The 11,297-nt window shown below is 49.2% G+C and overlaps 1 protein-coding gene across 1 annotated transcript in view; it reads left to right on the forward strand.

Annotated features, from left to right (window-relative positions):
* The window catches only part of Mkrn2os (MKRN2 opposite strand), a 7,917-nt gene extending 3,631 nt beyond the window's left edge, over positions 1 to 4,286 (forward strand). Inside the window, exons 2-4 of the mRNA XM_005387110.2 lie at positions 418 to 467; positions 2,320 to 2,482; positions 3,856 to 4,286. Coding sequence (XP_005387167.1) covers positions 418 to 467; positions 2,320 to 2,482; positions 3,856 to 4,078 — 436 coding nt within the window. The 3' untranslated portion in view covers positions 4,079 to 4,286. The remainder of the gene's footprint in view (positions 1 to 417; positions 468 to 2,319; positions 2,483 to 3,855) is intronic.
* Positions 4,287 to 11,297: the final 7,011 nt, after the last annotated feature.

The raw sequence follows: 11,297 nt of genomic DNA on the forward strand, positions 1-11,297 counted from the left end.
TAATAATAATCTCTTACCAACTTCCAGGCAGGCCTGTGAAAGCCAGGTGGGTGCTGAATTTCCATTCCAGGAGGGCTGGCCTTTGGAATGCCAGACTGAGGGAGTGCCATGGGAGCATTTTCTACATCAGATGCACTGTCACTCAGCCAGCTCTCAAACCCAGCTTCTGCTCACCCGGAGTGATGGCGGGGCCTGGCCCACCCTGCTCCCTTATTTTAAATATGAAGGCTTCACGCCAAGCATATGTCCACTGGACAAATAATACAGCAGCGTAGTGGTGCACACCTATTGTCCCAGCTGTTAAGGAGGCTGAGGCAGAAGCCCCAAGGCAGGGCTTGAGCCCAAGGATTTAAGACTAGCCCTGACAACAGAGAGACTCCGTTCCATAAAAGAAAAAATAATACCTGTTTCTTTCAGGGAGTATGACGGAAGGTCCGATCTTCACGTTGGGATAACTAACACAAATGGTGAGAGCATTTTCACTTTCTTTTCTAGCTTGAAAATAAACACAGCACTGAGTTAGAGGACAGCGGCATTTCTAGAGGCAATGTGATTTCTCTCGGTCGTGTTCAAATGGTGATTCTTCAATGCCCCGGTTCTGCTCCTGCAGGTTGAGACGGGACAGCTGCCCTCACACTGCCCATGCAGGCGCTTTGCTCTTCCCTGGCGCCGGGACAGAGCCAGGGCTGCTGCATGCTGAGCTTGGGCTCTGGGGTACCATGGGCCACACCCAAGTGCCTCAAAAGCAGCAGTGTTTTCTCATCGAAAAGCCTCACAAACCTGCACACTTTTCCTTGGGTTTTAGGGGAGGAAAAAGAAACAGATATCCAGAAAGGTTGAGTTCCCCAAGATCTCACTTCCTGTGTCCAAATCAGAGTTTTGTTTTGTTTTGTTATGTTGAGGCAGGGTCTTGCTATGAAGTCCAGACTGGCCTTAAACTCACTTTGTAGCCCAGGCTGTCCTGGAGCTCATAGCAATCCTCCTGCCTCAGCCTCCTGAGTGCTAGGATTACAGGCATGTGCCATGACGCCCGGCCCTCAGATCAGATTCTGGACCCAGGCCCAATTCCCCAACCCCATGGTAACCCAATACCACGGGTTCTCACGTGCCTGCCTCCAGGAATAACATGAGGTGCAACTCCTCAGCATGTGTCAGAGGCCTACAGGGGTTCACTAAAAAAAAAAAGAGGAGCCAGGTGTGGTGGTGCCCACCTGTAAACATGGCACCCTGGGAGGCTGAGGAAGAAGGATTGAAAGTTTGAGGGCAGCCTGGGCAATTTAGCAAGACCCTGTCTGAAAATGAAAAGGGCTGGGGATGTAAATTTAGGAGCTGAGGTACAGCTCTGAGATCACAGGCTCTGCAACCTGAGAGCCTCCTCAGTAGCAGAAGGGCCCAGGGGGAGCCCTTTCCAGGAAGCAGCGCAAGCCTCTGGTCTTTCCCCTGGAGGCAGGAGAAACTCCCTAAACTGAAACCTAGAACTGCGTTTTAACATTCACATCCTCACCTGCAGTCAATTGTATCACCTTTTCTTGTTTGTTTTTGAGACAGGGCCTTGCTGTGGAGTGCAGCCTGTCCTTGAGCTCACTTATGTAGCCCTGGCTGGCCGGCAACTTGTGGCAGTCCTCTTGCCTCAGCCTCCCAAGTGCTTCAATTACAGGCATGTGCCACCACGCCTGGCTGTACTACCCATTTTTATTTTTCTCTTGTCTCTGGGTCTTGTAATGTTGACTAGGCTGGCGATGATCTTGCAGTCCTCCTGCCTCAGTCTGCTCAGTGTCAACATGCCTGGTTTGTACCACAAACTGTGGTCAGGGACCCACCCCAGCCAGAGGCTTGACTCTGGGTGTCTCACCTGACTGAATTTGGTGACCCACCAACAAAGAAAACCATGGTGAAGCAGGAGATGAGTTTACGCTCAGTTTGGCCCAAACCAAGAGGACAGCCCACCTAGAAACCCGTCTTTCCTGTCTGGAATGAACTCAGGGTTCAGAATTGCTAAGCCCATGCTCTGCCACTGAGCTGCACCCTCCCTGCCAGCTGTCTCCCACTTCACGAGAGCAATGCCACAGTGGGCAGAGCAAGAACCGGGGTCCCTGAAAGAAAGGCTGGGCTGCTAAAGTGGGAGGCTGAGCCCATATCACCCCCTGCCTCTTACTAGAGGGACGCTGACTCTCACCCCTGTACCTGCCCCTGTCCACGGGGACAAGAGGAAAGTGTGACCCTGCTCTCCACTATGGACAGCCCCAGGGTGGCTTCTGTCCTTTGCTGGGTCCTCCCCGCAGACGTGCCCCTCCTGAAGGCTGCTGGCTCTGTCCGCAGGAGTGGTGTACAACTATGACAGGTGTGGCGTGCGGCGGGACAGGGCAGGCTGGGAGCAGAGCCTGGTTGTGCCGCTCCTGCAGCCTGGCATGCTGGGGCTGCAGGACCAGTGGGACAGGTACCTGGAGGACTTCTCAGCCCATGAGGCCTGGCTTCCGCACAGGTAAGTGGGTGACTTTGTGGTCGGGCTGGCTCTGTGTAGTACCATGGGGACATGTGGCAGGGTGGCAAGCTTCAGGTTTTTTGCAGGGGTCAGCATACACAGAGCAAAGCCTCAGCTTCGGGTTTTTTTGGGGTTTTCTTGCTGATGTTGGGGGTGGTACCACTAAGCTGCATTCCCAGCCCCAGCACGTAAGAGCTGGAAGGATCAGAGCTGTCTTGGTTGGCTTCCTAGTTGCTGAGACACCATACCTGACACCCACAGTGTAAATGAAGAGAAGTTCGATTTGCTCAGTTTCAGAGGGTGCAGTCCATAGTCAGCTGGTTCCAGAGCATGGCCATCATGGTGGAAGGGTGTGGCAGAGGACTGTGGCTTGCCTCGTGGTGGCCCAGAGCAGAGCAGCTTGAAAAGAGCACCGGTGATAGGTGCACTGTCCAAAGGCCCAGTGGGGGCCACATCCTCCAACAGGGCCCCACCTCCTCACAGAACACTCAGCTGTGGACACCAGGATTAATCCACTAATACAGCACCCCATGATCAATCCCCTCTCCAGACGGGTCTCAATCTGGTCAAGATGACAATTAGGATGAACTGTCTCAAGATCATGCCCTCCACTGAGTTGGTGTTTACTCTGTTTAATTGGTATTTTTACACATACACAGCAAAACTCACTCTTAAAAATTAAGCAATGTTTAAAATGCAAAAATATTAATTTTTTTTGTTTTGGTACCTGGAATTGAACTCAGGACCTTGCACTTGCCAGGCAGTTGCTTGTGCCGCTGAGCTATATTCCTGGCCCTAAAATGTAAAAATATTTAAAGACTTAATTTTTTTTTTAGTTTTAGCAATTTTGCAATTAATTTCTCAATTCTATTGTCCTTCAATACTTTAGAGGATGTGTAGAGTGCATATAGAGTTCAAGGTTTCTTAGGCTTCCCTTTATTGGGTTTAGGTGCAGTGGGAGATCATAAGCTTAGATAGTATCTCACTCCTAAGATCTAGAATGGGATTCTCCTGGTCTCCCAGTGGACAGTTGCCCCACAGCTGCGTCCTGAACCCTTTGGGAGTGTTTCCTATCTGTCCCTCCACAGCAAGTAGCTCAAGATGCCACTTGTCCTCATAACTGCATCTCCGCAAGCTCCACAGCTAACTGATAGCCAAGTTCCATTAGGTAAATCCTTTTGTAGCTTCATGGCCTGTTCCTGAGCCTTCTCAGGAGTCTAGTGTGGTGGCATGTGCCTGAGGTCCCAGGTATTGGGGAGGCTGAGGCAGGAGGATTCCTTGGGCTCAGCAATTCAAGGTCAGCTTGGGCCCCTTTCTCAAATAAGTCAGTAAATTCATCTCAGCCTTTTCTTCTCTGTGCCCTGTTCTGGAAGGTATGAGGAAGACCACCACAACTGCTACAGCTACTCCCTCATGTTCATTAACTGCATTCTGGCCACCGAGGGCAAGGAGCAACTGGACAAGACCGAGTTCACAGAGAAATACGTGGTCCCAAGGACGAGGCTGGCCTCCAAGTACATCACGCTATACCGGGCTATCGAAGAGCACGGCTTCTACATGATTGACCATGCCAGCCCTGAAGCTCATCCTCCTTAAGGGAGCCACCGTGCCGAGCATGGGGTGTGGAGAAGGTGGCAGGGCATTCCAGGTCCTTCTTTGAACCCACACTTTGAACCCACCCTTGCGGATTCCTTAATGCATCTAACTGGTTAACGAAAAAGTGTGTGGGCTTCTTGAAGCACATTTCAGCTTACAATGGCCTAACAATCCATGAAATAAAAATTTCCCTGGGTTTTAAAAATTATATACATTACAACCAAATCTTTTTCACAGCAGTCGGGTTTGGAAGCTGAGGATCTGTTAGAACAAGGTGGTGCAAAGAAAGATTCTCTTAGAAATGAATTCCAGGGCTGGGGATTTAGCTCAGCGGCAAAAGCACCTGCCTGGCAAGCGCAAGGTCGTGAGTTCGGTTCCCGGTACCGGAGAAAACCCCCCCCCAAAAAAAACAAAAAACAAAAACAAACAAACAAAAAAAAAGGAAATGAATTCCGCCTGGGTACACTCGCCTTTCACTGCGATTCCCACCAAGGGAAGCGCATCACGAACGCCTGCTGCCGTCTTTTCACTTATGTACACTTGGCCACCATTTAAACATTTTAAAATTGTTATTAGTACTTCTTTGCAGTACATAAAGATTACATACATCATGAGGAGCTGGTAAATGTACACGACACGCCTTCATTTTGACTTCATCTTCCCCTCCCGTGCTCTATCTTTCGGCCCCCTTCCCACTTGCAAAAGATCTAACTCCCTGTCCCTAATTACTTATTTTTCTCTTTATGTATATTTTGAATTTCTCATATAAGAGAAACCATGAGCTTGTAAGCTTCTGTGTCGGATTTACTTCACTTTACATTATGGTCTCAAGGTGTATCTATTTTCCTAAAAATGATTCAAGTTTATCCTTTTTATGGTGTAGTACTCCATTGTGTGTAAATGTCACACACGCATACACTATATATGTATATATAACTATATATTTTATATATACATATATAACTTATGCACATATATAATTTTATATATACATATATATTTATATATATATTTTTTTTGGTGCTTATGTGGGAGGTCAAATAGATTGAGAAGAGTTTGTTGGTTATATGAGGACCTCTGTACTGTCCAGTGTGGAGGACGCCATGTCGCCCTCCCCCAGACCCAAGTGTGACTGTTCATACTCGTGAGCAGTGCAGGCTGTGTAGGGGTGACTTCCCTAAGTTGACTTTCAGTTTAATTAGTGGGTCTGGCCAAAGCTCTGTGTGTGTCCTCACGAAAGCAGGCGTTTGATGATGGACTAGCATTGTTTATCATCAGTGGCCATGGTTGAGCTCAGAAAGACCAGCTGTGACACCATGGAGCTAAGATGTGAGGTGATGTCTCCACTGAGGTCTGCATGACTCCAGAGGAAAATTCCTTCCCCAGACTGGCTGCAAAGCAGCGTACTCACTAACTGTAGCCTAGATCTGGCTGCTCCTGCCTCTTGCACAAGAATGCTCTGTTACCAACCTTGCCAGCCTCCCCACTTGTCTAGCACATCCAGCTGCAATCCCCTCACCATTCTCCTCAATGAGCAAATACCAAGGGTCTGGGTGCCTCATGGCCTTTTGTTCCCCATGAACAACTGGTCATTCCAGACCCCTGCCGCACCCCTATTTTGTCTCTTGCTCTTTCTTCCCGCCATGTGCTTAACACTTGACAGATTAGAGTCCACCGCAGAGGTCTCCGATAGTCCAGCGATGTTTGTGGCTTTATTTGTCCAGATTGTCCAGCCCTTCAAGCCGTTCGGTTTAATTGGGATGGGCCCTGTCGCTATGCTGTAAGGAGACAGTTGCCAAACATACATCAGTCATACACACTAAACCGTGCTTTGATAATTGCACTCTTTGTCGATGCCCATACTGATTATATTGTCCTGGGTTGTGGGATGTGGTGGGCATGGAGGGGAAGGATAAAGAGTGGGGGTGTATCAGTGGGAGGACAGGGAGGTAAGAAAAGCAGCTCAAGGTGAAAGGTAAACAAGGCCAGGAGTGGTGGCGCATGCCTGTGATCCTAGCACACAGGAGGCTGAGGCATGAGGATCGCTGCGAGTTCCAGACCAGCCTGGGCTACAAAGTGAGCTCAAGGCTGGCCTGAACTGCACAGAGAGACCCTGTCTCAAAAAAACCAAAACAAAACGGAAAAAAAAACCAAATGGGAAACAGACAGGAAGTCAGACTCTGTTGGAGTTGTTCTACAGCTGGGGTAAATGACGGTGTTGGGGGGTCTGGGGAGAGTATTTGTGCAGGTCAGAGGATGTGTGCAGAGGTATTTAAAGCCTGAGGCAGGCTGTGAGACTGTCAGTGCCTGTTAATATGTTTGCAGGAAATTTTGTTTGGTTCTTCCAAGCCCGGTTTTGTTAAGGGTTATTGTGACATAGCCTTAAATGACACTGTTTAGTTTATAGCAATGATGAATTCTTATTCTCTAGTGCACTTCTAGGGTCTCTGGTTATGCTTGTGCCATTAGCTAGTTAGAGGGAGGAGGCGAGGTGATGTGGGGCAGGACTAAGTGTAGGCGGGGTCAGGGTTGAGCTGGAGGAGGGAAGACACACTAGAAGAGGGAGCAGGCCAAAGGGGAAAGCCTCATCATAATCAACTAACACCAAGGAGGAGGAGCTAGAGAGAGAGAAGTAACAACAATGATAACAGGCTAGAAAGAAAGAAGAAAAATCCAGGGTGGTCCAAATCCAACCAAGCAGCAAGGTTACAATAACTGCAATTACCAAATAACAACAGAATGAAGAATAAAAATCTGCACAGTCGTTTATCAAAAACCAGGTTAAATAGCCCTGAGTTATTGCAGGATGATCAGGCCTGCGATCTCCCAAGCGAGTGGACATCGAGGGCTTAAATAAAATGCAGATGATGTAATGATTTCCGGGCACCAGGAGGGACTAACTCTCTTACAGCTTCAGTATTCTCTGAGTTAGCCAAAGACTGCTCTAGGCAGCCCGTATTTATTAGGTTTTCAAACAAAGGGAGAGGATACTCAAGAAAACGTGGGAATTTTGCAGGACCTTGGGAGAATTTTCCCAAGTAGTAAAATATGTCAATCAGGAGAACTACCTTATCTTTAGGTTGGTATTTACTGTAGGAGTGTGGGTCCTGCAGCTGCCGTCTCCTGGTAGTTCATTGGGGTTGGAGCCAAACGTCTTCAGCTATGGCCTTATCTTGTCAGAAAGGTGCCTAAGCTTCAGACAACTGACAAGTAAACATGGACAGCCAATTGGTTAATATTAAATCCTGCTCAGAGCCACTTTGTGGTGGTCCCCAACAGTCGTTAGAGCAAACCAGAGCGTCTACACAGCTCTTGCCACACTGCGTCGCTGCCTGGTTTTCACTAGCGGCAGTTCCGTTGCGGGCGGAGAATTGAACCTTGGAGTTCTGCGGTCCCTTCCGACCCGCGTAGCGTTTTCCCCAGCGCCCGCTGTCCAGGACCCGGCAGGAGGCAGCTGTCCCGGGTGCTGATCCCGCAGCTGCGGGTGTTTCCTGGGATGTGGAAACACATCCCCGCCCACAGAAAGCAGGGTGGGTGCTCTTTGGAGTCGGTAGGGGGCTCAGTGCTCCGCGTACAGCACTCACTTTGTACGTGGGAGGGATAAGCAGGTGATGATGATGGTGCTGGTGTTGACGGTAGTACCTTTTTGAGGGGTTCTGGGAACTGAACCTAGGGCTTCACCTGCTGGGTATGTGGTCTACCGCTTTTACCACCAGTAATAAAGATAGTCAGACAACCAGATCCTCTTGTCTCTGTTCTGGACTCAGAACCAAACCAAGGTACCAACCGACAAACACCAAAATGCACGGATCGCCAATTGAGATTTTAGAATGAGCCTTTATTAGCTGGCCAGTGACTGACTGAGAGCCTCCACGCAGGGTAGGATCAGGTCAGCACCAAACCAGGGGAGGGAGCAGTATTTAAGCCAAAAAAACACATCCTGGTTGGCAAGCGAAGTCTTTGTGAAGCAGTCTTCCGAGATACTATAGAAACTTTAGGCAACTTACAAGAAAGGAACAATACATTTCAGGGAGTTTCAGGGAGTGGCTAGAACGCGGAATGACGCAGGTGGAAAGGACAAGAGGGGGAGTAATCAGTAATTTTTCATGTTCTTTGTGAGGCCATGCTTGTCCCTTGTGAGGCCTTTACAGTTTCAGCCTCTGGAATAGTTAGGACCATGGCTCACAGCACCTCACCCAGCTGCCATGTACCCCAGAGCTCGTTTCCAGACAGGTGAATTGATTGGGAAAGAATGCACCACACTGAATGTTTGTATTTACAAATTCAGGTACTCATCTATGAAGAAAAAAAACTGCCCACCTAGCCACCCCTCAAATGGAACAGACTTGTACACTATGTTCAAAATATCATGAAGGCCTTGGGGGGGTAAAGATGGACAACTGCTGAGCTGGGGGCACACTGACTCTCCGGGTCTCAGCACATGAGGCCCTGGGTTAAATGTCTAGCACAAAACACAAAATGGTAAATAATGGTTTGACATATGATTTTCCTATCTTGTGATGGTGTGAAAATGATATGCGCTAAGTAGAGAATGCGCTTTCGACTTTTCCCCTGTAGTGTGCCCATGCTGCTGTGCCCTCTGGCTATGGTTTCCTGGGAGAACCAGGATGCGCTGCTGGTGCTGTGCTGGGTCCAAGCGCTTGATCAATGACAGGAGACCTCCGCCCGTGGTACAAAGCAGGCCTGTGTCAGCAGATTCCACCCGGGAGGAGGCTGCTGTAAGCATTCGCCTCATGGTCACCTGGCTTGGGCTGAGCGGTGATATTTGGCAGGCCAGGGATGTGAAATACTTTTTGACCTAGAATATTTTAAACTTGTGATGGGTTTACTGCCACGTCACCCACTATAAGTGGAGGGGCATCTGTATCCTACCTTGAGCCTACACTCTAAACATTGTATTTCGAGACTCAACTTTTTGGCTGTAATTCTACCCAGCTGTTAGTAATAACAGCAATGTGATTAACAAGTTCTCCTCAGGCCACTCACACCTGACGTGCACTCTGTTCTTCTCTTCCAGGCCTCAGGACCGTGTGCTGAGACAGGGACTGACAGGGCCACTTTGCAGATGAGAATGTCACTGGAGCTCCAGGCGTTCCAAGAGACCTTCTCCCGCCCCCAGTACACCAACCCAGAGGTGAGCCTCAGGGAAGGGCAGGAGAGAGCTTTGGTCAGTGTGGCCATGTCCCAGGGCTGACAAGAACCTTGGAGTTTCACAGAAAAGGGGAATGGAGGGTGGGCTGGGGGGTTGCATAGTTCGCAAGGATAGGTGACTTTGGTTAAGCGTGAGCTGGCTGGCCACCATCTCAGGGGCCATTGTCACTTCAGTCCTCTTTGCAAAATGACAGCTCCCAGTTAGGGGCAGCCTTGGGGTTATGGGGCCACTGCTGTCACATGGGGGTGACCTCACCGCGGGGTGATCTGTCTGTGAGGCTCTGCTTCTCCTAGAACACTGAGACTTCTAGGCAGCACTGCAGGAGTCTGGGACAGGCCATGTGAAAGCTGTCAGTGGGGCCCCAAATATCCTGAAAAATACTATAATTACTCTTTTCTCGGTGTCCTCAGGGTTCAAGGCAGATGACAGGCTAGGTAAACCCAGGACTGATAAACCCTATGATACACACTCCTATGATACACATGATTGTTATGGTTTGTGTCTGGATGTCCCCTCAAAGCCTCATGCAATCATGGGGCAGGCTTCTAGAGTTTATGATTGATCCATGGTCCAACGCTGGGATTATGGTGTGAGCGCTACACCCACCCTAGGGCAGGTAGCCTGCATACACTGTAAGGGAGGGAAAGAGGATTGCTCCCCCGGCCCTTTTGTTCTTGCTGTTTTTGCTGTCTTCCCCCACCATGAACGGTTGCCCTCTGCCATGTGCCACTCTGTCTGGGAGCCAGCCGAGCATGGACTAAAACCTTCACAAACTGTGAGCTAAATAAACCTTTCCTTCCTTCATTTTGGGTGTCGGGTATTTTGTCTCAGCAACAAGAGAAAAGTAACTAAGACAACGATAAACACACCTACCCGCAGAGCAGGAATCTGACCAAAGTTCTGAGGAAATAAAGGAGACAGTGAAAATGCAAGCAGAGCCCAAGCTTCACCGTGCTTTGAGTACACACTGGGCACCTGCAGGCCCTGCCCCCTCGACCCTGTTACAGACTTGCCCAGAGTCACACAGGGGAACCTGGGGTCCACACCAGTAGGTTTGTCTGCAAGCTCATGCATTTACCCGCAACCACACTGTAGTGACAGAGTACAGTCCCTGGGTAAACTGAGGCAGATCCACCTCACTGAGTGTGTGAGGCACCTATTTTAACAGTTCACCATCATTAGAGAAAATTCTTCACTTTCAACATTCGAAATGGAAAGGAACAAAAAAATATACCATGAAACAATTCAGCTAAAATGATGATTGAAGCTGGGTGTGTTGGCACATAGCCTCTCTGGGAGGCTGAGGCAGGAAAATTGCAAGTTTGAGTTTCAGCTGGGCAACTGAGTGAGACTCCGTCTCAAAATAAAAAGGCTAGGGGTGTGGCTTGGTGGAGAGCACTTGCCTAGCGTGACCAAGGCCGAGCGTCCCATCCACAGGACTCAGAACAACACTCACTGCTTTGTATCATCTGCCCAGTCAGGTCCTTGTGGATCCTGGAAGAGATATAGTGAATGCTTTTGTCTTTTGCTGTTTGGATTTGACGTTGTTTTGAATCCCTCCCTGGGACAAAACTTAAATGGAAAAATATGCCAGGGACGTGGATGCAGACAGAAAGGCTCCCAAGGCTTGCAGCGTGGCTACATACTAGCTACCCGCCTTTTTTTCCTTTTTTCTTTTCTTTTTAAGACACCGTCTCTTTATGTAGTTCAGACTCTCCCTGAATTTACTATGTAGTCCAGGCTGGCCTCGAACTCACGGTGACCCTCCTACCTCAGCCTCCTGAGTGTTGGGATTACAGGCTCGTGCCACCACACCCAGATCTAGTTTCAGCCCTTTTTTCTTGAGACAGGGTCTCCCTCAGTTTCCCAGGCTGTGCTCAAACTTGCAATTGCCTCCCGGAGTGCTGGGATTATAGGCATGCTCCCCTATGCCTGGCAGAAATTTTTTTGTAATGCTTTGTCTTCCCTTAGGACTCTGGACATCCAAAAACCTGGGCAGGGGTTCTCGCACGCCGAGGAGGTCTAAAAGTGCACGCGCAGCTGCTC

This window comes from Chinchilla lanigera, unplaced genomic scaffold, assembly GCF_000276665.1.
Source record: "Chinchilla lanigera isolate Chin_1 unplaced genomic scaffold, ChiLan1.0 scaffold00028, whole genome shotgun sequence".
NCBI classification, from domain to species: Eukaryota; Metazoa; Chordata; class Mammalia; order Rodentia; family Chinchillidae; genus Chinchilla; species Chinchilla lanigera.